We start from the raw sequence: 26,427 nt of genomic DNA, 5'->3' as shown, positions 1-26,427 counted from the left end.
AACTTCTGGCACACTGTAGACACTACATAAATGTTTACCAGGAGCAAAGAATAAACCTTAAAATTTAAGGCTGCAGCTCTGCTTCGTGTATTGACTTTGGTACAAAGCTGGAGTGGAGTCCAACAGTCCACTTATCAGGAACATCATCACCATCATTTATTTATTATTTCTACCCCGCCCATCTGGCTGGGTTTCCCCAGCCACTCTGGTAGGGGGCTTCCAATAAAAGATTAAAAATACATTAAAACATCAGGCATTAAAAGCTTCCCTAAACATAAGGAAGTTGTCATATATAGAGTCAGAACGTACTATCTCAGTACTATCTACAAATTTTCAATGGATCTATTGGCGGTTACTAGACATAAGCACAATTTCAGTGTCAAGAGGCCTGCGACTACTAAATTTCAGGAACACAGAAAGCTGCCTGGTTCTGGGGTCAGATTATTGGTCCGTCCAGCTCAGCATTATCTATACTGATTGGCAATAATCTCTCTCAAAACTTTCTGCATGCAAAATAGATATTCCTCCTGCTATCCGCTCAACTGCATTTTTACTATTATATTGGTTTTAATAACTGTCTTATGTAGATTTTATATTTGGCTATTGTTAGATGCCCTAGGCTCTTATGGAAAGAACAGGAAATACTGCCAATATTTTATGTAAAGTACACCTGAGAGCACTCGGTGAAGGTAATAAAACACATTTCTTTACTGCCACCATCTTCAGTATCATCCAGAAGACCTGCAAGACCAAAGAAAAGTGGTGACAGGTAGAGAAACCACAACAAGTGGATTATGAGGTGCTACACTGGGTGTTAAGAGCAAAACATTGGACTTATCCATTAAGCTTTTTCTGGTTAAGTAAAAGGGGAGGCTTCTGTGTTTTCCGGGGGGGGGGGGAGAGAAACTTTCTCAGGTTTGGAAGCTCCCACAGTGAAGGAATAAGCTAAACTATGCAATTCAAGAAACCCGGAAACTCACTGACATGGACCACTTTCTTGTACAGAAAAAGAGGACAGAAGCCCATCCACAGGATCTTAGACAAAAACACATAGTCCCTAGGTAGAATGTGGAGACCTGGTCTACCTAGGATGTTATTTCCAGTAGCAAAACATCCAATGTTTTTTCAGAGAATCTCTGAACAGTTTGGGATGAAATCTGGATCTGACATCTACATTCTGGTGGTAACCTTCATCTTAACATCTGACCTCCACTACATCAGCCATAGCTGGAAGTGGAAAGGTGGTATTTCTCCCTTTCTGAAGACCTCAAAGCAAAGCCATCAAAATTAATCAACCCATCAGCTGCATGGCCCTGACTGTAACCAATAAGGAACTTGTTTCCAAACTCACTGAAAAACTATAATGCCTCTCTACGAACTAGTTTGGGGAGTTATTTAAGCCAGCGCCCTTGTTGTTTACCTTTCCTCAGTATCACACACATACTTCATAGAAGAAACCCATCTTCTTCTCTTTCTAGAAAACGACACTCCTGTAAGCTACACCCCAGAAATTCCCTTCATTTTTGGAGGCCAAAAGGAACTGTAATCAGTGATCTCTCGTACATATAAATAGCCTCTCCCTTGCTGGTATGCAAGTCTTCACACATGCCTCAGGTCTACCCATTTAAACCACATGTAAGATGCATCTGCATTGGCAATCACCAGTCTGCCATCAGCTCCAGTACTGGAAAATAAGATTCCCAATAATAAGACATTTGCAAGGCAGGCTACAGGAAGTGGAAGGAGGCAGAGTGGGGAGAGACAAAGAAGCAAATACAAACACTGAAATTCAGATCATAGAGACCCACTCACCTACACTGCTTGAGTCCATGTGTTCAGCTGGCACTGTGGTGCTCAGTTGCCATATTGTTTTCACTTTTTTCTCTCCTTGCCCACTGCTGATTTCCACTCTCCAGACCTGAGGATTTGCACTGAAGGACAGTCAAGAAGAAAGCCAATTATAAGACAACCTGGCAGTTATCGCTATACAGGCATTTAAATTCCAGGGTTCAAATACTGAGGCATAGCTTACTTTTGGTAGAACTCCTTCACAAAAGTTGTCCTGACTGGTAGCTGAAATGCATTATTTTCATTCAGGGGGGTTTCCTTGTAGTAATTTATACAGGACCTAGGAAAAGAGAATTTCTTTGAATATCAGCGCTCTGAAGAGATACCCAGGGAATGTTACCTATTCATCCCTACAAAGTAATTCCAAACCAGCCACATCCTTAATCTTTACAATGATCATCTGGCAAAAAGGTATGAGATACACTCAGGCAAATCGCAACCTATTTGGAAGGTATTTTCATAAGTGCCAGAGTGAACAGGAGTTGTGCAAAGAGCACATTCATGCTGAAAAACGTAGGGGCCTTTACAGGAAATAGCAGCAACAGAAATCCCTTCAACTGATTTTTGATTTCTTAAATAGGAGCAGAGAGACACTTTAATTTAGAGCTGTGGTTCTCAAAGTGGCTGGTACTGTCCTCTGGAAGGCGCTAAAAGGCAAGGGGGCAGCAGGGGGCCAGCGGAAGTGTAAATGGCCATCAGACTTTGAAAAGCTGGTATCATCAATATAGTTGAATTAACTGAACTAAATAGTTTTATTGGATTTTGAATAAATGTGCAATTAATTGTTATTATTTTGAATTTTATTATACTATTATCTTCCTTAGTAGGTTGTACAAGCCACTATTCTGAATAATGGTTTTTATAGAGTAGGCAGCACTGGGTATTAATTTATGTAACCATGGCGTTGGTGGTATGAAAAAAAATTGGGAGCCACTGATTTAGAGCTTAGCTGTTAAGAATTAAACAGTACTCCCCTCCCCTTTAGAAATATATTCTATGGCCAAAACCTTGACACACAGTAACTTGGGTGTCAAAGAGCAAGACCTCAATAATCCAATCATTATTATATATTTGCCCCCAAGTTGTATTTTTGTGACAGCTGCACTTCTCTTACAACCTCTTACAAATGGAGAAAGGAGTTAGCAGCAGTACACACTATGATACACAGGAAAATAAAAGGGTTTAATAATAATAATAATAATAATAATAATAATAATAATAATAATAATTTATTATTTCTACCCCACCCATAGTGGGGATTGGGATTGCAGTCTCCATCCTCAATTAAGATGGCCACTTTCCCTTTCCACATATCAGTATTCCAGAGAATTCACTTGTCCTTGCTATTGAGATTTGCTGGTAAACAATTACTGTGTCAAGAAGATGAGGTTCTCTTGCTCAAGTTTAAGAAGTTCTACACAATTGTCCACGATCTCTAGCATATGGTGGAGTTTCTGGATGCGCTGAACCTGCTCCTGCAGATCTACTGAAGTTGACATGAAGTAGTCCTTTAAGACAAAGAGGCGTCAAAGAACAAAAACCAATAGCTTTTAAGAGAGACACCAAATATATATAAGTTGCTGGGTTAAGACAGAATACAATGCAAATACTTCAATACATGCAAGACAGTGCTCACCCCTACTTTACTCAAGAAAGACTAAGCCAAAAGAATTGCTGCAGTTCCGCTCATAAAAGGTCTAGTTTGCTCATCATAGTAAACCATATTTAATGGTTTACTGTGAACAGGTTCTTTGCTCCCCGCGTTATCATGTGGAAACAAACCATGATTCTTGGCCTAGTGGTCTGCCCCACTCCCTTAAACCCCTGAACTATAAGCAACATTTGTTTTTGGCTCACTGACTATATAGTCTGTTGGGAATGAAACAAACCACCATCTCCTGTTTGGAAACTATGCTAATCCAGGGATTATGGTTTACTGCTTCTTGATAAAGCACAAGGGGAAACAAAGTAGCCAAGATCAGCAAGTTGTATCAAATGCTAGTCCTGCTCAGAGCAGACCCATTGAAATGGATGGAAATGACTAACATAGGTCCATCAATTCCAGTTGGTTTACTCAGAGTAGAACTGGCACTGTGCAGGCTGGGCCAGTCACTGACTACTGTTTTGAACAGAGGAAAATTGGAAGTCTCTTACCAAGTGAGTACGGGTTGCAAATTCCTTGCCTGAAACAAAGATAGTTCTACTTAGCATAATTTTAAATACAAGGGAAATTTTCATTTATATAAAAAAACCGAATGGGGATATTACACAGAAAGTCACAAGCCTTCCTCCAAGTTTACTCTGCAAAGAGCCCAAGACCAATGAGAAAACTTGAGATGAAACCCAGATGAGTAAGAGACCTTGCAAGTTGGCCAGCAGAGTTTTAACTTCTTAACAAATTAAAAACACTTTTTTTGTATCCCAGCATTTGGTTGACTTCTTATTGGAGAATTCTACTGGATCTCTGTGTTTTGTTGCTGTTTAAAAGTTCTACTTGCTAATATAATTTATGCTTTATTGTGCTTATTATATTGTACCCCACTCTGGGATTATTTTTTATTGAAGAGTGCTTCAGAAAACTTTTTTTAAAAGAGGGCAGTTTTGCAACCACTAATATTTACAGGCAGCAGAAGGCCCCTGTTTTAGTGGCAATGCTATATACAATGTATTGCTAATATCAATTAGGTCAGCAAAATAACCCCTGAATGAATGGATCTAGGAGCATGACCAGGAGTCTAGACCACCAAGTGCAATCAGAGAGTCATTAAATGTAAAAAAAATAGAAGGAAATTGGTACTAGAATGATTACCTAGTAACACATATAAAAAGACAGATGTACAGTGGCAAAAATGTTGGTTCAACCAATAATTTTAGTTGCTAAATACTTGGGGAAAATAATAAATTCCATCTGTAAGATTCTAGTGCATAAATTGCATGTTATTAACAAATATGGGAAGGAACATTAGATTTTTTTTGCAAAGTTTCCCTTAAATCTTGGCACACATTCATATTTCATTAGTAGTAGTAGTAATAATAATAATAATAATAATAATAATAATAATAATAATAATGTATTAATTATATGCCGCCCATCTGACTGTTACCCCAGCCACTCTGGATGGCTTCCAACAAACAAAGACAGTAAGGCATAACAGTGTAATAAAGCCAAACATTTGGGTCAATAGCTCTCTGTATAGGAGGTGATTTAATAAATGTGCTGAAGGCAATATTGAAAACTTAGTTTGTACATAAACAGTACTCATCATTGTACCCCCTTCCAATGGATCTCTAACGATTCTCTCTCTTCTCTCTTTTTTGTACTTTTGTTTTAAATGCAAACCTCATTCATTTATTTATATTCCACCATTCCCACTGAAAGGGACTTATGAACACTTTCTGCTCCTAAAAAAAATTATCTGCAACCCCCCCACCCAAAAAAACAATAAGTCTTTTAAAAAGAGAAATCTTCTAAATATTATGTGAAGATAATGTAGAAAAGCAACGTAAGGACAAGGACCATCTGGAAAACTCAGCTGATAGTTTGTTGAGTAAGACAGTCACTTTTGTTGGTTTATATCCAAAAGTAGCATTCATGGAAACAGTCCTAACATGTAATTAAGTAATTTGCCCAATAGAACTTCAAATCCTTTTTCATGACATGCCCGTCTAGATTTTTTAATTGAAAGAGATTGATTTCAAAAGTGATGGATTGTTTGGACGCAGTCACCCAATATCATGATGGCTGTGCAAAACAGACTTACCTACAAAATAGCTAACATAATCTCTCCTCATCTTATCCACACCAATTTCTAGGAGCATTTGAATTGGAGTATCTCCACTAAGAGAAACTGATTCTATGCTTCCATTATAAGATTGCTTAATCAGTTTGCTCAGTAAGCTGTTACTTCCTTGATGAACCTACAGAGACATAATCCGTATAAATAAATGTACACATCCTGTCTACTGATAAGATATAGTGAAGTACAATTACAGCACAACGAGTAGTTTTAAGAGAGCCCATTTCTGAAGGCTATACGAGTCAGTTCATCCCTAATCATTCAACCAAATACATTCACTGATACTCATTCCCTCAATTAGCAAAGTCAGGTAGTAGAATACCTCTTAGTTTGGAAATAAAGCAGGGTCACTCAAAAGTAATGAGTGGTTTCATAGTTGGGAGCCTATATAGTGTCCTCCAAATGTTAGTGGACTACAACTCCCATCAGACCCAACCAGCACAGCAGATTGTCAGATTTGTTGTAACCCAGCAACATCTGCAGAGCAACACCTGCCCTGGGTACAAAGAAATACAATAGTTTGTAAATTAATTTATCATTATTATTAAATTCACAGAGAGCATGACATGCAAGTTTCCAGCATGTATTGAATATTGAGGGGTGCCAAATAAAGGGAAATTGTGGGTGGGGGAGAAAACTGGCCTCTGCGAACCCCTAAGATAGTTAGCAACCTGACAGAAAAGGATTAAGGTGGGGACAGGTGTGTGACATGACATTAAAAAGCCCACCTACCTTCTCTGCACTGTATTTCAGGAGCAAGGAAAGGAAAACACAGATTTTCTCTTTCCCATTCTCCAGAACCCTCCCACCATGCTGGCTACTTAGGTTTCAGATGCTTGGTTTCATGGGTACCAGCCTTAAAACAGAGCCCACTGAGAATATAAGAAGCTGCTTTTTACCACAACAGGCTGCTTATCTGTCTCACCCACTGTTGCCTAATTTTGACTGGCAGTGTTATTTCAAAGAATCGGGCAGAGATATACCATATGGATGAATTATCTTATCCTCAGCACAGCTGGGAAAGGTATCATAGGGGTGTGAAAGACAAAAAAGGTGGTCTATTTATTCTCTGTGAAACTCTGCCTGCCCCTACTTACAAAGCCTGAATAGGACTGACTGAACTAAAGCATTCCTCTTAGGGGCTGGAAGCAGACCTGCCTTAAAGAAGTTTCCTGGTCACCACTGGCAACTAGAAATTGCTGCCAGGCAACCAGGCAGTGACTCAAGACTTCTCAATATGCAACACATTCCCCAGCACGAGCCTAGTCCTTAAAAAAACAAAACCAAAGTAAATTCACTGGATATGCTCCGTTCAGTGCCAATTATATCAAACTAGAACTTTGTCCCAGAAGCCTCCTGCGTGACTTTGCGGAGAGCACTGTCATTTCACAAGACTCCGTAAGCTGAGATGAAGACTTAGGATGAGCAGATTGTTCATGGCCTTTGGAAGGATCTTTAGCACCTTCTGTTTGCTTTTGCCTTGAGGCTGATTCATTAGGAAGGTATAAAGTGAGCTCCAATAAGCCATTTACTTTTGTAGAAGCTGCAGCTGCCTTAAAATAACCTGGAAACTGCTTTGATAGGAATTCTGCAAGGGCTATACAAGACTGCTTACAGTTACTCAGCAAGTAAAGAAAAAACATATCACTTAATATATGGTTTCTAGGCATTAGTTACGTCAGCCTGTTTGTGAGCTGAGTCCTGGTGGTAAAAAAACAAACTTTGGTCCAAGTTCTAGTAACACCAACTCAAATTAAAAGGAGAGAAAATGAGATCTGCCAGAGAGGTGCACCTGCAGTTGTGTTGTAAAGAGGTGCCGGTTTGGGGCAGCGGGGGAGATTTATTTTGCTTTGTCTGCCCAGCAAGGAGAAGCTCCTCTGCAACTGTGTCCAATATTTTAAGAACAATATTCCTGTGCTTCTTTGGAGATTCATCAAGGTAAATCCAAATCCAAAACCACCTTCTCTATTTCCCCCCCCCTCGAGTTTTCTTTGTCTTGAGACTTTACTTCTGTAATTCCAGAGCAGCTGGTTTAAAAGCAAAGCAAGCCCCCGCCCCGTTCTCTTAAATCTGAGGTGAGAGAACTGACAAAAAGTGCTTTAAAAAAAGACTCACGTCAATATGGAAGGAATTAAAATACAATGAGGTGAGAGGCAAGGGAAAGAGGGATTCTAATCTATGTACTCAGCATTTAATTAAAAAGGTATTTATTTCCCACCCACTTTAGCAGGTAGCCCCCTGGAGAGTTGGCTAAGGGTCAATGAGGCCCTAGGCCTGAAAAAGGTTGACTTAAGGGAACTATATTGTAGTTCCTCTGGCTGGGGGTTTACAAGATTTGGTGGAAGCCCAGCATGAAAAATGGCTGCAATGTAGGTATCCTTTCCAAAGCTACCCGATTGGTGGACTGTAGCACCAAGGAATGCCGAAGGAGCTTGTCATTTTTTTGGTTATCTGGTTGTGCTTCTCCCCATCCCAGTCCCAGACCAAATACTTCCTGGATACCACAGCTGCTCAGCTAGCCTAGTAGCTGTGCATCTTGTCTCCCTACCTACTTCCCAGTAACATAATTACTATATAGCAGGGGTGGTCAGAAGGTAGACTGGGATCTACTGATAGATCTCTGGAGGATTTGCAGTAGATTAACAATTGGGAATGAAATTCTTGGTGAACAATAGAAAAAAACTTCTTGTTTTCCAAAATGCAACAAAGAAAGTGGTGGGCTGGAGGAATGGATTTTTCAGCAGAACAAAAGCGAGCTCAGGTTCTGGCATTGAAAACAAATTCCTGGGCACCAACGTATGCCCTGTTCCTTAACTCTAAGGATATACCTGCTCCACTTTCTAAGAAAGTACTTTGCACATGGTTCCAGTTTGCAGACAGCAGGATTACAGGAAAAAAGGCAGATCCCACAAGCTTGAAGTCTGACCATCCCTAGATAGGATTGGTTTGCCCAAGATGTAAGCTTTATTAATCATTACATACCCAGGTCTTCAATTCACCACGCTGGAGAGCTTTCATTATCAACGTGAAGCACTTCACCAATTCTTCATATGAAGTAACATCTTGGGAGGGGGGAGCAAAGCATTAAATAAAACCAGTGTTAATTAAAAGTAGCTCAAATGAAAAACAAACAAATAAGCAGGACAGTGCATAAACCTTCAGTCATTGCTCTTACAGGCTAAAAATCTTAAAATAAAAGATACCTAGGGTCATCTAGAAGCATACTTACTCTTCCATATTTTAGACCAGAACTGCTCAACAAAATCAATGTCTCTTCTCCTGCTAAAATGTGTTTTCATGGTGCCATAAACTGCAGCAGTGTCATCCTGGAGATTCGGGGGGAAAAAATTAAAATCATCCTTCAAAATAAAGGCATGGATTTAATATTATTTTAGTTATTTATATCTTGCTCTTCAAATAAATCTATCACTGTGCATTTACAATAAAAAAGCAAAAAACACTACACCTTTTTTTTAACCAACAGCAGTAGCAAATAAAAAGGCCAAATAGTTAAATATGGAAGAGTTCTTTGGGATCACACAATGTTAGGTTGGTAATGGCACCAGGTTGGAGAAGGCTGAACAAAGGGAATCAACAGGAGCAGACATGCCACCCCAAACCCATCAGACTCTGTGTTAGACTAGTTTAATAGGTCCCCATCACTGAAATGAGCTGCACTAGTGCACCCCAGGACCTGAGAAACTGCCCCAATATAGACCTGTAAGGTAACTTTGATCATCTGGAGAAATTCTACTCATTGCATCACGCTCTATTATATTTTTACCATAGGGTGGTGACCTGAAAACAAGTATTTCTGCTACTGCCCATTCGGTGGCATGCCTTTTTCTGTTTGCCCCATGTGAGAGCAGCAGCCATTATATGTTTCTGATGTCTTGTAGAGACATCTTTTTGCCCAGGCTTTTCTTGACCCAGAAGATCAGACTCTTGTTTTATGTGTTCGAATCCCCCAATTCCTATTGTATCTGTTTTATATGCTTTTATATTGTTCTTTTATCATATTTAGGGGACACAGGTGGCGCTGTGGGTTAAAGCCTCAGTGCCTAGGACTTGCCGATCGAAAGGTCGGCGGTTCGAATCCCTGCGGTGGGGTGCGCTCCCGCTGCTCGGTCCCAGCGCCTGCCAACCTAGCAGTTCGAAAGCACCTCTGGGTGCAAGTAGATAAATAGGGACCACTTACCAGCAGGAAGGTAAACGGCGTTTCCGTGTGCGGCTCTGGCTCGCCAGAGCAGCGATGTCACGCTGGCCACGTGACCCGGAAGTGTCTCCGGACAGCGCTGGCCCCTGGCCTCTTGAGTGAGATGGGCGCACAACCCCAGAGTCTGTCAAGACTGGCCCGTACGGGCAGGGGTACCTTTACCTTTACCTTTATCATATTTAGTCTGCATTTTAAATGACATTTAAAAATAATTGCACACCACTTAGTCAACACTTTTAAATAAATAAATGGAAGTGGCTGGTGCCAATCTGAATTGCAACAGGATATGACCCTACCATAACAAGGGACTGCTTTAGAAATAAAAAGGTATTTAAGTTTAAAAAGTAACAAAAAGCAGCTGCACTGGAAGAGAGTTCGAAGAGCACAGTCCCTCCTATACACACCTATGAGGCGTAAAAGTCAAGTTACCAAACAATGAACAGCCAACACATATCCAGCAACTACAGATTGAAACTGCCCTGGCAATGATGAACAATGAAAAATTTCACAGCTCTGAATACCTCAGCATCACTACTGTTTGGCATCTTCAAACCGTCCATCATGTCCTTTAAATCTAAAGTGGGAGAGAGGATGACAGTACAGATCTATTGGCAAGGTACACATAGCAGAGTATCAATACATAATGCAAATACCATTGATGTAATGCAGATAGTTTTGCTTAAAAATTTGGCTGCAATGGACATTTACTGAGCACAACAAATTTACCTCTACTTCTATTGGAAGCACAAGAAGTTGCCTTACGACAAGTCTGACAATTGGGTCTATCTAGCTCAGTATTGTCTACACTGACTGGCAGAGGCTCGCCAGGGTTTCAGGTAGAGGGCATTCCCAGCTCTACCTGCAAATGTTATAGTTTGAACATGGGATCTTCTGTATGCAAAACATACTGAGCTATGGTCCATGTCTAGCTTTTCACAGCAAACATTTCCAGAATACTACAAAGTTACCTTTCAAAAGTTTCTGTACTAGTTCAACAGCTGGTTTCCCCCCCACAAGTTTAGGCCAGTCAGCCATGCCAGTCTTCAAGCTCTCAGCCAAACTCTTGACAGCGCCGTGTAAACAAAACAAAAAGATCACTATTCAAGAGCTTTGTATTGGTTATGGTAGGGTACACAGGGGTTAAGTTTATTTTTTGGGGAACCACTGTTTTAAATGTATAGTGGATCTGTCTCTAGAAAAACCATGTGTAAATTCTGCCAAAAAAGTGTACTCAGGGTAGGATTTGGGACCAACTAAGAATCGGTTATGCTTACTCAGACAAGACCCACTGAGATCATTGACCTTACTCCTTGGTAAGGGTGCTTAGGATTGTACTTGGGACTTCATACTTTGTTCCATTTCTTAAGAAAGAAAAGAAAAACCACTGGAACTACCATGATCTTTACTGAGTGAGCTAACTTTCAAAACATTTTTTTTAAATTTGGAGTATTCTTACAAATATTAATTTGATTTAAGGCAGTTGTTTAAAACCACACAACCATCCTTGTTACTATATGGCCAATAGTTCTCTTCTGAAATGTGATTTTCATAGCTATACTTACAAGAAGGAACTGCAGTTCTCTATTCAGTTCATACACAGAACTCAAGGGGCTCCCAGATGCCATCTGAATCTTCTGAAAGTTCAAAAAAAGCATAATTCTTGATGTGGATCCTTGCTAGAGCCCAGGAAGACTAATAAATCATTTAATGCACTATCACTAGTTAAACTACCTAACATTAGTTTGTCAATTTACACTATTCATAGTTAAGTCAGCACAGTTTTACTCTGCTACAATAATATGTTAAGAGAAGTGATTTCCTTACCAGTGTAGCAGTAGAAGTCAGGGGAGGGGCCTCCACCATCTTCTTTACAGAGTTCCAAGAAAAATCAGCGAATATATTTCTCTCCAACGGAATAAGGGTGTCCTCCAGTGAGAGGGAGTCTAATGAAGTGGTTTCAAGGAACTTGTAACGAGCAAAACCCTTTATTGTCAACTATAAAGATAATAATAATGATGGTGATGATGATGATGATGATGATAATAATAATACCCTGCCCAACTGGCTGGGTTTCCCCGGCCATTCTGGGCAACTCCCAACAAAACACTAAAAACAGAATAAAACACCAGACATTAAAAACTTCCCTAAACAGGGCTGCCTTCAGATGGCTTCTAAAAGTCAGATAGTTGTTTATTTCCTTGACATCTGATGGGAGGGCATTCCACAGGGCAGGCGCCACTAGCAAGAAGGCCCTCTGCCTGGTTCCCTGTAACCTCACTTCTCACAGTGAGGGAGCCACCAGAAGGCCCTCGGCGCTGGACCTCAGTGTCCAGGCTGAACGATGGGGTGGAGATGCTGCTTCAGGTATACTGGGCTGAGGCCGTTAACTAGAATTAACAGTTTACAGTTGAAGAATGCTGTTGCAAAGGTGACCTTCCAGAGCATATTTCTGAGGGAGAAGGGTCCTGGGGGGGGGGGGGGCAGGTAAGGAAGCTTATCTAACATTGGATGTTACCCATAGTTTAGAAGAAGACAAACACCGAATTAAAAAGTGGTTACCATAAAAATCCCATTAAGGCTTAAATCCCAAACAAGAGCTAGACCCAGATTGTTTAGGCTCTAGCCCTACAGAGGCCATGTCCTAAGACTAAATATCAGTATTTTAGGGGTCTAGGCAGGAAGTGACTTGAGGTTTCACCAGTTGCGTGCATTTGAAAATTAAAGTAGTTCCAATATTTGTATAGGTGTGAAGAATAATAATAATAATAAAAACTAGAGAAACCTACGTCAGAAGAGTGATTCCTCATTCTGTGAGTATCTTTTAGTTCTTGCAAGTCTGCTGAATAATTTTTATTTGATATTGGACCTGAATTAAAAAAAACTGAATTTAGTAGAAGTCTTCTAACTTTTGAAGAACAACATGTCAGTTTCCTCTTGGGATTTGCTTGCATCAGAAGATTCCCCTCATATCAGTATCCTACTGTCTCTCCCAACATTGAGAAGCTATGAAAAGAATCTAGATTATGGGTTTCTCCGAGACAAAAATTATTACCGGCAACCAGTAATACACACCCACTTGTCTACATCTCTTTAAAACAGCAAGTAAAGTACACCCACCAGACCATCAAGATTAAATAGGTAATTTCCAGGTAATACCATTTGAATTAAGAAAAACCCAATTTGTTTACTGTACTACATGCTGTATTAACCTGAACTAACACTTTGATTATGGACCAGAAATGCAGACACTGTATTTTAAAGACTAAAAAAAAAGGGGGGGTTACATTAATAGTCTTAACATCTCTACTTCCTCTCACTCAGATTCAATGAAGAGGTTGCTGACAAGTAAGGTACCCAAGGGAAAACCTTACCATTGCAGGTAACTGTGTATAGATGGATCCCCGTAATCTTGTTTCCAGTGCAGAAAGGTTCAGCTCCTAGCCAGACAGTTTGTTTGGGGTCGGAGTGATCACATCGCACCCACAGTGGAGGAAGCGGTGCTGACTCATTTATGTTGGGGTGGGCCATATTTGGATTTTGAGACATTGTGTAGAATGAAATCAACTGCCTGGAAACAAACTTAAAGACATCAGAAATGTTCAATAACTGTCAGGGTTGTATTATGAGGGGATAATGCTTAATTCCTTTCTATGCCACAGTAGCCTGATTTAGAAGATAACCTCTTCTCTTAATAAACCAAAAAATGCACGTGCTATCCTAAGAAAACACAACGGTGGTGTACAATAAAAGCATTAAAACACCACAGAGTACAGAATAAATGATAAACACTGACTCAAATTAATTCTCTGAAACTGCTTAGCGAAGCAGAACTGTTTTCAGCAGGTGATGAAACATCAAAACTGCAGGTGTCTGACTTGATAGGAAGGAACATCTGCTCTGTTCCTGGCTCAACCCTTCTTCCTTTTTGCTGGCATGCTGTGGCACATCTTAAATTAACTGCAGTTTCCTGCAATGTCCAAACTGGGAAGCTATAGTTACTGGTATGACTACCAGATTCAGAATGAGCAAGCATCTTAAACCAACTTCAAACCATGAAATGTAATTATAGTTACCTTGTTCAGACATCATTGGAAACGATGATTAACTGAAGACTTCCTGGCTTATCACATTGCATTGAGAAAGGGGAGCATAAGGATGGGGTTGACAGGGGAAGTCTAGTACACATATCATCTTAAGAAGTTGAGATATGACAATCCAAACCAAGCCACTAGTTCTGGGCTGGATCATTTGATCTTACAATTCAGCATGCAATAGCAAGCTATCCCAAATCAAATAAAGCTAATTTATGTCTCACGTGTAATAAAAGCTATTATCTTCATGCAAATTTAACATAAGCTCCTCTTAGAGGAGTTACAGGTGGCTGGCTACTAAGGCCATCATGAAACATTTGTTTCCAGCATTTCTCAGAAGTTTACACATTCAATTACAGTAGTTGACTTGCATAATAAACAATTAGTCTTTTGTTAGTTGTTAAGAAAGTGCATTATTTTCAATAAAAGTATAAAAAATAGGATTCACACACCTTGCTCTTGGAAGAGGTAAAGCAAGTGCTGAAGAATTCTCTTTCGGGAAAGTCCTAGAAATAGAAGGGTCACCTATCTGCTCCTCTTCCAGTTCTTGCATTTCTTCACAAGGTCTCTATAAGAATAAGAAATTGTGTTAGAATGATTACCACTCAGACAAAAGCAAGCTCAATGTTTGTTTTAAAATAAAGGCACTAAACATACTACTTTCTCCATAATGAACATTGTATCACTCCTGTCCCAGAAGCTCTCCAAGGGATTTATACATCCTTCCTGAATCAAATAGACTTGCACATCAGCCTGGAAGAACAAACAGTTTAATTTCTGCAGCAAAGCTTTGGGAAGCATTTAAATGACACTTGAGGAATAGAACATTATCTGCTATAATTAATTCAGAGCATCAATACATAAAGCAAATCTATATGAAGTGACACTAAGAATGAGTTTTCTTCTGTCAATTTCCATCTCCCCTGACTAAAAGCTAATCTCCATATCACAGGCATATCCCCCCCCCCCCCCATCTCAGCGATCTCTTCAGTGGTGATCCAGAGTTGGACTTTTCACATTTGATGAAGGTTATCTCCTATTGAACTACATTGCAGCCTTAATCTACATAGCAGCATACACATACTTTAAAAATTAGGCTGATCAATGTCAAAGAAGCATCTCTTTAAGGCAAAAGCACCAAAGCTACATCAAAAATATTGAGATAAGGGTCTACGATATGGCAAAAATGAGAGATCTATATTTTCCTTACAAAAAACTGTTAAGAGTTCATTACAACATCTCAACTTCCAAGGCACAGAATGAAATTTACTCAATAGCTGTTCTTATAGCATGAGTTGATTTGCCATTTCAAATCAATCAGATGATTTTCTCAGATTCAGAAATACTACAATTTTAAAGTTTGTCAATCAGATTAATCCACAGATTTCTCCTCCTCCTCCTTTTCTGAATGTAGATCTAAATTAGGACCCCCGCAAGTGCAGAACTATACATTTTCATCTACTGTTGTAAAGCACAATGGGTGTTTTTGGGAGAAATTATAAATTCTTACCTCAAAGGTAAGTGGTCCTTGATTGATATTCTTTTTTCCTTCCTCATATACTCTGTAACATAAATAATTTATAGTATTTGGTTTTCTGAATTAATGAACAGACTTCAAGAGAAATATTTTGCAGGCCAACCCTAATAATCTTCTGGTAACACTGTCAGTAAACTGTACAAATACTGCTAAAATCACCATCTGTCCTAAGGTTGCTATTCCACTCCCACCTCCAATCATTAAACATTAATTAAGCAGCAGTAGAAAAATGGTCACATCCTTTTAATTTTTGCCTGTCAAGCTGTTACTAAAAGTTCAGGACAAGACTCCTTGCCAACAGTGTCTCCAAGTGAGTGCAGCATTTTGCAGTTTCCCTTAAGCCAGAATAGCACCCATCCACAACAGGAGAAAATAGAAGGAAGGATTTGGCACAGTTAAACTATGGAACTCACTCCCACAGAAGGCAGTGATGGCCAGCAATTTAGATGGCATTGAAACAGGATTAGACTAAATTGTGGAGCTCAAGGCTACCAATGGCTACTAGCCACAATGGTGACATTCTACCTCCATTGAAGGTTCTTCACAGTAGAACCTCCACAAAATACCTCTGAATGCCAGTTGCTGAGAATTGCTGTTGAGCTCATATTCAGCTTGTGGGTTCCCCATAGGCATCTGGGTGACCACTGTGAAACCAGGATATTGGACTAGATGGGTCATTGGCCTGATCCAGCAGGTTCTTCTTATGTTCTCATGGCATCATTATGTGGGCTCCCACTGATTAAGAATCAAGCCTGTTTTGCACAGCCTTATCCCTTTGTGGGCCTGACCCCAACCTGTGCCTTGTATCTTGGTTAATTAGGGGCAAGCAGGAGGTAGAAAGAGCCAAACGTTAATTTCTAGGGAACCACCTGCAGGTTCCAAGGAACTGTCACAGGTATCCCAGAAGGCCCATTCCACAGAAGGAACTTGCAACAAAATTAAATGCTGTAAGCTTATTTGATAAGTTGCAGACCTGGTAGCAATATATAAATAGATACATTTTTATTAAACAGTGTACTGTATCATCCTTGGTGCATGATTATGAAGACAAAGCCTTGACACCTGCCCATGCCTGCCCTTCTTCCACCCTTGTCCTAGTGCTGGATTTTAGCCAGAGAGCTCCAGGTTCCAATTCTCTCTCATTGCTTGACCCAAAACCACCACTCTGGAGCAGATTCACCTGTTCCTTATTTAACTTGCAAGATGCATCATAACTGCAAGAGGCAAATTTTTAACACGTAATGCGTTACCAGGGCATTATATTTCATTATTTTTAAAACCCAAAGTTTCTGCACCATTTGACATTAAGAAAAGCACCACAGTAGCCCCAAAATGGAAAATGAGTGAGGTCTCAACTAAAGAAAAATGGCAACTTAAACCGATGTAATATGCGCAGCTTGCGGACCTAACATATAGAATGAGAACAAGAAGAACATACGTTTAAAGAAGACTGGAAAATGTTTATTGAATATATGGGGGGAAACTCTGCACACTTGAAAATGTTCGCAGCATTAAGATAAATTCAACAATGTAAACAAGTTTTGATGAATGTATTAATGGAATACTGAATGGTTTAGTTTATGTAAAATATACAGGGATTTACGATATGCAAATTGAACCATGGAAAGAGAAGAATGGAAGTCACTGACATTTAAGGTTTGTTTAATGAATATTTTAAATTGTAAAATAGAAAACTATACACACAAAAAATTATACACACACAAAAAGAAATGCACCACACAGCATGACATGAGAACATTCAATTATTTATTGCACCCCCCACCTTTCCTCCAAAGAGAGATACTGGATTCTTGTCTCATTACATATGCTAAAGCTATTTTTGTTCATCCTGCATACCATCCCTTGCTTTTTCCTGTAGGACTAAATGCTGTAGTCGTCAAAAGGTTTACCATACCCATTGAGTCACCCACCCCTCTCCTACTACCCTTCTGAGAAAAACCCCACCCCACTCTCCCACTATATATAAATATATATGGGTCTGGTGACTTCAGTATACAGTGGTACCTCGGGTTACATACTTAATTCGTTCCGGAGGTCCGTACTTAACCTGAAACTGTTCTTAACCTGAAGCACCACTTTAGCTAATGGGGCCTCCTGCTGCTGCCGCGCCGCCGGAGCCCGATTTCTGTTCTTATCCTGAAGCAAAGTTCTTAACCTGAAGCACTATTTCTGGGTTAGCGGAGTCTGTAACCTGAAGCGTATGTAACCTGAGGTACCACTGTATCTGAAGAAGTGTGCATGCACAGGAAAGCTTATACCCAGAACAAACTTAATTGGTCTCTAAAGTGCTACTGGACAGTTCTTTATTTTTCCCCCAAGGTGAAGCACATTACATAGCTCTCTTTCTCCCCATTTCCTCCTCGCTCCTACGAGAGACTGTGGTTGGCCAGCAGCAGTTGTTTCCTCGCGAATGGTGCAAAAGCGAATTAGAACAACTGAACAAAGTGTCCCCATAATGGGTAGCACTAAGATCACTACGCGTTCCTTGTGCTGGAAACTATTACTCAGCGGCAGCCCTACCTTACAGGGTTGTTGTGAAGGTAAGTGGCGAAAGCAGCCCGCCCTTAAGACACTTGCAGCGTGTCATGAGGGGCAGAGGGGGGAGAGAGAAGTCAAAGGAAAAAGGTGTGGAGAGGAAAACACTCACCGCAGGAGGAGGCTGTGGAACCGAAGGAGCGACTCCTGCCTCTGCCGGGAGCCCATCGCCGGTTCTCCCGGGCTACTCCCGCAAATGCGCAGCAGCTCCCGCCGCTTCCTTTCACTCAAGCGACAAACGAACTGCGCGCCAGAACTTCTTCCTTACAAATCGGCCTCGGACTAGTCTCCGGTAGGAATCCCTCCGCCGAAGTGAGGAGGTTTCCTCTCCGCCGCCCACACACACACAAAAATAATCCGTAGCATTTCTGAGGCGAACTCATGCCAAGAAAGGGAAGCGGAGACGCTCTTTCCTCGGTTAGTTTTCATCAAAGAAAGCGGAAGAAAAAAGAGGGCGCTGTGCGCGCGCGCCGAGAGTTCAATCCGCTGGGCGGGGAGGAGGGGGAGAGGAGGGTGGAGCTGTGAGCGGAAAGGTGCGCAAGAAGCAAAAGAGGAGCGGCCGCGAGGAGTCCTTCCTTTTCCGGCTGGGGCCGAGTTGGTGAGAGAAGCTAGCGTGAGGGGCTCCTCCGCTAGTCGCCATCATGGTGAGCAGGGAAGGGGCCGGGGGCTCTGCTGGAGGTGAGGTTGGGGAGGCAGAGTGGTCGCGGGGAGGCCGCCATGGCGGGCGGAAAGGAGGAGGAAGAGAAGGAGAATGGGAATAAGCCGGGCGGTGCGGAGGGGAGAAGCGGCGTTACAGGCCGGCCGGGCGCCATTTTGGAGCGGAGAACCCGCCGCGTGGAGGCCTGGCTGACTGGGGAGGGCAGGCCCAGTGCCCGCTCCTGCGGCTGCCTGGCTCTCTTGTCTTCCTCCCCGCTCGCACCGACCGCGACCTGAGGGAGGGCCTTTAGCTACGAAAGGGGGACGCAGCCTGGAGCCGATAGCGCTGGGGATGCGGAGGTCTGGAAGGGATAACCCTTGGTTCCTCGTTTTTCCCTCTCTCCCATCCACCGCTCATTGGATTGAGTGACTTTAATTTTAAGTCACACAAAGGAAGAGTCAGTGGCCTGCCTAGTCCCGCATCCTGCTCCCACAGCGGAAAACTCGCGATCAGCACCCGAGTTCAAGAGACATGGCTTTCATCGCTTAAAGATGCGAGGCAAGGCGGGACTACGGCAGCAGAAGAGGGTCGTGCTGGAGTCCATTCCTGACTATTCACCACGTTGGCTGGGATTTGGGGCCCGGCGGCAACTGGAGAGGGGCACATTCCGCCCCCTCCCGTCTGCTGTAGACCTATATACAGTATTTCTAGTCCCAAGATGCTTCTGAGCTCCCCAAAGGTGCTGCCGTCTTCGTGAGAGCGGTGTTTCAGTAATGCACTTTTTTAACTCTCTGAAATTTCTGGGTTTTATATCAATTTACAACCACCACCCGTCTCTCAGATGACAAGTTATCCTATGCTTGTAGGATAGAGTGCAGCATTGAGTATTTTGTTGGAAATTTGCATTTACCAAGCCAGCATGTTTATACTTGGGCTTTCATTCTATATGTGCTTACCTGTGAGTAAACTGCACTAAATCCAATAAATATGCATAGAATTGCTACATGCTTTCATTATAAATATGTCAAACAGAGTATAAAATTAATTGCACTGAGTTACATATGATACATTGTAGTTGAAACAGTAAAATAAGTATTGCCTATTTTCCAGTTTTCCCCAAAATTTTCCAGTTTTCTAACTTTCCCATTGGCCTCATGTCTAGAAACCATACACGTAACTTACAATGATGTAAATATTTATTAAAATGGTTAATAGCAACAATAGTATAGAACTTCCAAGTGCAGCTTCCCTAAGACTACTTAGTGAGTTGAGAGCAGAAACAAGATTTGCACCAGGATTCTATAGTTCAGTCTCTTTGCTGCTGCTCTACATTACCTATTAGAGGCTAAAAGACTTATGGGCTTAATCAATGCTGTGTGTTAAATACCTATATTCTTGATGGCTAAATTGAACATGTTCAGACAGAATATGTCTCTGAATACCAGTTGCATGTGGCAGGGCAGGATAAAAAGTGCAGTAGCTGTTTTTTAACTTTATTTGTCAGGCTTTCAGAGGCATGCATTTGGCAGCTGAGCGAAACTGGATGCTGAAATTATAATAGAAAACCACAAATCGACTAAAACTACAAAATGATTATATCATAAATATCATTTAAAAATCAGATGAGAAAACAAGATGATCCATGGCAGCTTGACTTTTGTTTGTTCAATGTAGTATGTGTATTTGGAATGTGGAGGAAAGCTGCCTACAGACAGTGGTCAGCAGATCCAACAGTTCCATGGCAGTGCAGTAGAAGACCTGAGTAGCGGACAGGAATTGCATTGTATGGATGATATAGAGGGCTGCAGGTTCTCAATCCCTGACATCTGAGAGTCTAAAAAATAAGCCAAAATACTTGTATGTTCATTCTTTATTTAACATACCAATCATTTTTATGTTAGGTGCAAGAATGCATTACATTGCATGAGTGCACATATTGCTGTGATGTTGTAATTTGCGTCCTATCCGGTCTTCAGGGGCAGTAGCCTGCTGTCCACTTGCTGTTGCCGTTGAGCTGACGACTTTCTGAAACTGAGCAATATTTGTGCTGTCGCTGAACTGCAATAACACCAGTTGCCTTGTATTTGAGAATTTGCTTCTCTTCCCATCCCCAGGCTTGTACTCGTCCTTTGGTTTCGGTATATTCCGAAAAGGGGGAAGTTTCGGGTAAAAATGTCACTATGCCTGCTGTGTTCAAAGCTCCAATTCGTCCAGATATTGTGAACTTTGTTCATACCAACTTGCGGAAAAACAACAGGCAACCCTATGCTGTCAGTGAACTTGCAGGTAAGAGTTGTGCCAGTACCACTGGAATTACTTATGGATTGAAAAAAGTTTTTGGGATATAATTTCTGAAAACCTGACTGAATAAAAGTCTTGGCTTGTTACTTCAAGTCAGTTTAAAAAGTCATCCGTATAGCATAAAAATAAATATATAGCTTGCTGAAATGATGAAATTCCACTTCATTGGTCCGTGTTTTTGAGCTCTGTGATATTAGTGGAAGTTCTGATCTTGGCTTGGCTGTTAACACCTTCAGGAAAATGACATCGAACATGACAATCAGTAATTATTTAATGGCATGCTTCTTTTCTTTTCAGGTCATCAGACCAGTGCTGAATCTTGGGGTACTGGAAGAGCTGTTGCTCGTATCCCAAGGGTTCGTGGAGGTGGAACTCATCGATCTGGCCAGGGTGCTTTTGGCAATGTATCCTTGACTCTGGCTGCCCTTTCTGATTATGTCCTCAAGAGCAAAGCTAATCAATTGAAATACAGTGGTACCTCGGGTTAAGAACTTAATTCGTTCTGGGGGTCCATTCTTAACCTGAAACTGTTCTTAACTTGAAGTACCACTTTAGCTAATGGGGCCTCCTGCGCAGCTGGAGCACGATTTCTGTTCTCATCCTGAAGCAAAGTTCTTAACCTGAGGTAATATTTATGGGTTAGCAGAGTCTGTAACCTGAAGCGTATGTAACCCAAGGTACCACTGTATAATGATTTATTACCAGCATTGTGATAGTATGTATTGTGTGTCTAGAAACTGGTTAGAAATAGAGGGATCATACTTGCTATGATGTCGTAATTTGCGCCTTACTCTGTATACAGTGACAGTTGCCTGCTGTCATTAGGCTGGTACAGATGGTTGATGATCAGCTAACTCTGAGCAAGACTGAAAAAGGGGGTGGATCTTCCACAAGAATATACTTTGGTTCCATCCTTTACACTTGACAAATAGATGTGTCGTGGAGGTCGCATGTTTGCCCCAACCAAGACTTGGCGACGCTGGCATCGTAGGGTGAACGTACCTCAGAAGCGCTATGCCATCTGCTCTGCTCTGGCAGCTTCATCCCTTCCGGCACTTGTTCTGTCCAAAGGCAAGTATGTTGTTTTATGTAGGGCCATTCATATACTTATTAAATGTGACATAGTTGTAATTGTGGGACAGTTTGTATTTGTAGCCCACGTTTATAGGAAGTAGAGCACCTTTTACAGAGCCTGTGACTCCAGATGTTGCAGACCAACTCTGGTCAGCCTCAGCCAGCACAGCCAGTGGTCAGGAATGATGACTTGTAGTCCAACAACTTTTGCAGTTTAACCACCCTGGGAATAGGTGACTGATGTGTCTGGAGGACAGTTTAGAGTACTTATGGAGACATTGGGGTGTTATAAGTGGGTTTTCAGGTGAACAGGCTTAGAGTGCAGTTTTTTTGCTATCCTGGTGTTCATTAATGAACCCAGACAGTGATGGTGGTTGTTTATTTGCCATTGTAGTCAGTGTGCACTAAAATCTAAAATGTGCTATCTTAACAGGCCATCGCATTGAGGAGATTCCAGAACTTCCTCTGGTGGTTGAAGACAAAGTCGAGGGCTACAAGAAAACAAAGGAAGCTGTTCTACTGCTTAAGAAGCTGAAGGCCTGGAATGATATCAAAAAGGTGTGCTGAGTGTTGACTGCAACAATCAGGGGGTGGTAGAGGAGTCTCTGTGTGTTTAACTAATCCAATATTTTTTTTAAAAGCATTATATATATAAAAGCATTCAGCAATCTGATTACTGTTGCTTCTGCAAAATGATGAATTTTTCACTGGTCCGTGTTTCAGATGAACACTGATGATTGTGAAGTTCTGAGTTGCAGAAGCACAGTTGTTAACCCTGAAAGTGGTTACTTGGTTTTTACACAAAATGTTTGTTTCCACCCAGGTCTATGCCTCCCAGCGTATGCGTGCAGGCAAGGGAAAAATGAGGAACCGTCGCCGCATCCAGCGCAGGGGACCCTGCATTATTTACAATGAGGACAATGGCATCATAAAAGCTTTCAGGAACATCCCAGGTAGCTTTTGAATTAGTATGCAAAATGCATGAGTGAGGTTGTAGGCTGGAGGGGTGTAAAAAATGATGATATTCCACTTCATTGGTCCGTGTTTATGAAACACATGATTTGGTGGAGGTTCTGACTAAATACCCAGATTGGGGTGAGTGTTTAGGTGGGAATATGGTTAAGAGCCGCATCGTGTTCCCTTTTATCTTCTAGGCAGTAAGAAAACAATTCATTAATCAGAATAGTGAACATGTGTACTTGAAACATGTACACTGTGCTCTTATCTAACAGGGATTACCCTTCTTGATGTCAACAAGTTGAACCTTTTAAGACTTGCTCCTGGTGGCCATGTTGGACGTTTCTGCATTTGGACTGAAAGTGCTTTCCGCAAGTTGGATGACTTGTATGGCACCTGGCGTAAGCCAGCCACCCTGAAGAGTAACTACAAGTAAGCTTGTTTTTAGGTTCTGGTTGGGTTTGCTTAGCCTCACTAGTAGTTAGAAGTGTTAATTGCCCTACAAATAAATTGGGAGTTTCAAGTATTGTAGTGGGCTTGGTGACTGTTGAGTATGCTCCCTGGAAAATCCCATAATAGTTGCCATTCCTCTTTAATGCCTCCTTTTCAGGCTGAAAAACACCTTATCAAGGAGGAGAGGGTGGCAGACAGCGGATGGGTTCAATTCCCAGTTGGGGCAGGGGATGGTAGAAGCATGGTTGTGCGTCACTGAGGTTGCCCTGTTTGAATGAGAAATTGTCACATTTTGTACTCTGCCATTTGGAATTCTGCCCAGGCCTACTTAATGACAAATGGAAGGGTGCTCATGTAAATACTTGTAATATCTATCATCAATAACTAAAAGGAGATGAAATGCATTTGTGTGTAAGAGTTCAGTGCTAAAACTGTAATATGCCTGTATTTAAATGCAGCCTGCCAATGCACAAGATGACCAATACAGATCTTGGAAGAATCTTGAAAAGCCAAGAGATCCAGAAGGCCCTCCGTGCACCAAAGTTAGTGTTTGTTTTAAATTTTCAACTTAAAATAGTAGTCCTTAAGTAGTGCTATAAGTGAGATACACTGGATGTTTTCTGGAACACAGATAAGGGGAATGAAGCTTCATGAGGGAATTTTATATTTGAATCTTGAATTTCTGTCATTGTGTAGCAGTATTTTTCTAGTTGCGCACAGATTCTCTCCCTAGTATCTGTGTTTGGCATCCTAACAGCTTAGGAATTCCTTTTTTTGTTGTTGTTGTTATTGAGCTGTATATGATCTAACCCATCTGCACTGCATGATGGTGATTACTAGGCTATAAATAATAGGGCTATGTACTCATCCAACTACCTTCTGCAGGAAAAAGATTCACCGCAGAGTTCTTAAGAAGAATCCACTGAAGAATTTGAGAGTTATGATTAAACTGAATCCATATGCCAAGACTATGAGACGCAACACCATTTTGCGCCATGCTAAGAATGTAAGTGGGGTAAAAATTGGGTTGAAATTAGATTTCCTGTTTTCAAAACATTGCAGAGTATAACCATCTTAATTTTTCCCTACAGCACAAGCTCAGAGAAGAGAAAGCGGCAAAGGGCAAAGCAAAGGTTGAGGCTGCAGCTGCAGTTAAAAAGACAGAAATTGCAGCTAAAAAGAAGGAAACTGCAGCTAAAAAGAAGGAAACTGCAGCTAAAAAGAAGGAAACGGCAGCATAAATAAGACAAGCATTGGCACTTCTCTGCTTCAGTGCTGAAAAGGGCTGTACTGTGGATTACAGTTAATAAAAAACAAATCTATCCAGAGTGCTGTCTTTACTAATCATTTGCACTGATGCCCTTCAGTCCTGAAAGAATGAAATGGAAATTCAGGAGCCAGTAAATACATTTTTATGGAATGGTTTAGCCAGAGGCCTATTACTTGCATGTGTTATAAAGACATATCAAAACATATTTTTTGGATACCATGTTATAGTACCCCATAAACTACTCTGAAGTGGAGTGATAGGACTTGTGAGTTACTCTTCAGAAGAATTCTGACACACAACCAAGTTATAACACATAGAATTTGGAGTCGGAACAAAATTAGAGGGGAAGGAGAAATGGAAGTTTTGAGGTGATGGATTTAATTAGGATGCAAACTCTAAAACTTTCATCAGTAATGTGGAATGGGCATTGGAGGGAGTTCTAGGGATAAAATATTGAAAAGGGCTTTTAAATGGGCCTCAGTGGAAATACAACTTGCAGTTAATGTGATAGCACAAAACTGTGCTTTCAAAGTTGCTGATTCTGCATCAGATTTCCTTTTATGTACATGATGCAGAGCGGGAATAATTGTAGATGGCCCCTGACCACTGAATATATAGAATGGAAGGATGGCCTATAAATCCTTTTTAAAGTTAAGTGAGGAGAGCTCATTGCTATAGAAATAGTACCAATAGTAAATATGAAGGAATACACAAAATAAAGCACTCAGCCAGTTCTGGGATTTTTTTTTTTTTTTTTTTTTTTTTTTTGGTAGAGGTTCAGTTTGCAATTTCTGACATGTCCAATCTTTTGAACTGCTTAGTGCAGAAGGGTAGCTATGCAGTCCCAGCAAAAGCAAGCCTGTACCTTAAGCCAAGAGGCAGTGCTCAACTTGTGTCTACAGAAGAATGGAGGTAGTGCAGTGGGGTAGGAGAGCTGAAAATAATGCCAATATATTTCACATCTGACATTGAGGTGTAGTTTGGTCAGAATTGAGTATACACTAAATACCGTACATTGCATCTGGTAAAAACCACCATAGCCACTAGAGGGGCATGAAAAATTGTCGGGATTTTTAGACTACCCAAGTACTATCTGAAACCAAAGGAGCACATTGGTTGCCAGATGTGAAATATACTGGCGATATACAGTGGTACCTCGGCTTACATACGCTTCAGGTTACCCACTCCCTTCAGGTTACACACTCCACTAACCCAGAAATAGTGCTTCAGGTTATGCTTCAGGATAAGAACAGAAATTGGGCTCTGGAGGCGGGTAAGCAGCAGGCCCCATTAGCTAAAGTGGTCTTCAGGTTAAGTACGGACCTCCGGAACGAATTAAGTACTTAACCCGAGGTACCACTATATTCAGCTTTTCTACCCCACTAGCTGACACTGATCTACATAAGGGCTACTACAACTGCAGGTTTGCTATTTTAAATACAACATAAGAGGATAGCAGAATTGGAAACATTCTAGCTAAATCTGTTCTGTTATGCGCTACCCCTCATTCTGACGCAGGAGGATCCAGAAAAGAAATTTCTTTCCCTCGCTTCCCTTTGCAATGAGAAATTATGCCGCTGCAATGGGTAAACCGGTACGCTAAATTAGAAGCAGACGTGACTCCCTGCCCGCGCCCTCCCCGAAGTGCAGAATGGGAGATCCCGTAGGAGGGCCTCCCCTTCTGCCGGAA

General features: G+C 41.2%; 2 protein-coding genes and 1 long non-coding RNA gene across 3 annotated transcripts; 1 reads left to right on the top strand and 2 right to left on the bottom strand.

Moving 5' to 3' along the window:
* Positions 1-121: 121 nt before the first annotated feature.
* On the bottom strand, positions 122-18,322 carry ZWILCH (zwilch kinetochore protein). Its single transcript, XM_083713154.1, has 18 exons — positions 18,158-18,322; positions 15,463-15,514; positions 14,610-14,705; positions 14,405-14,520; positions 13,233-13,429; positions 12,648-12,727; positions 11,686-11,856; positions 11,424-11,495; positions 10,830-10,923; positions 10,383-10,435; positions 8,875-8,971; positions 8,628-8,707; positions 5,610-5,766; positions 4,003-4,031; positions 3,220-3,356; positions 2,033-2,128; positions 1,813-1,931; positions 122-741 (listed from the first exon to the last, which is right to left on the bottom strand). Exons 1-18 carry the CDS (start codon positions 18,211-18,213, stop codon positions 656-658), a joined length of 1,788 nt encoding a protein of 595 aa, XP_083569280.1. The 5' UTR covers positions 18,214-18,322; the 3' UTR covers positions 122-655.
* Positions 18,323-18,361: 39 nt separating this feature from the next.
* Positions 18,362-24,795, top strand: RPL4 (ribosomal protein L4). The gene is made up of 10 exons (XM_083713225.1): positions 18,362-18,689; positions 20,797-20,968; positions 21,281-21,387; positions 21,916-22,054; positions 22,491-22,615; positions 22,881-23,010; positions 23,290-23,446; positions 23,926-24,009; positions 24,353-24,473; positions 24,559-24,795. The coding sequence occupies exons 1-10, from the start codon at positions 18,687-18,689 to the stop codon at positions 24,706-24,708; spliced, it is 1,188 nt and encodes a 395-aa protein (XP_083569351.1). The 5' UTR covers positions 18,362-18,686; the 3' UTR covers positions 24,709-24,795.
* LOC310831998 lies at positions 21,011-26,419 on the bottom strand. The gene is made up of 2 exons (XR_014558102.1): positions 26,252-26,419; positions 21,011-21,213 (listed from the first exon to the last, which is right to left on the bottom strand). It is a non-coding gene; the product is annotated as an uncharacterized lncRNA (long non-coding RNA).
* Positions 26,420-26,427: the final 8 nt, after the last annotated feature.

The sequence above is a fragment of the Podarcis gaigeae genome (genome assembly GCF_964106915.1).
Source record: "Podarcis gaigeae genome assembly, chromosome: 14".
Lineage (NCBI taxonomy): Eukaryota > Metazoa > Chordata > Lepidosauria > Squamata > Lacertidae > Podarcis > Podarcis gaigeae.
Note: the sequence above shows the minus strand (reverse complement) of the source record. Positions and strands in the feature narration are given on the sequence as shown.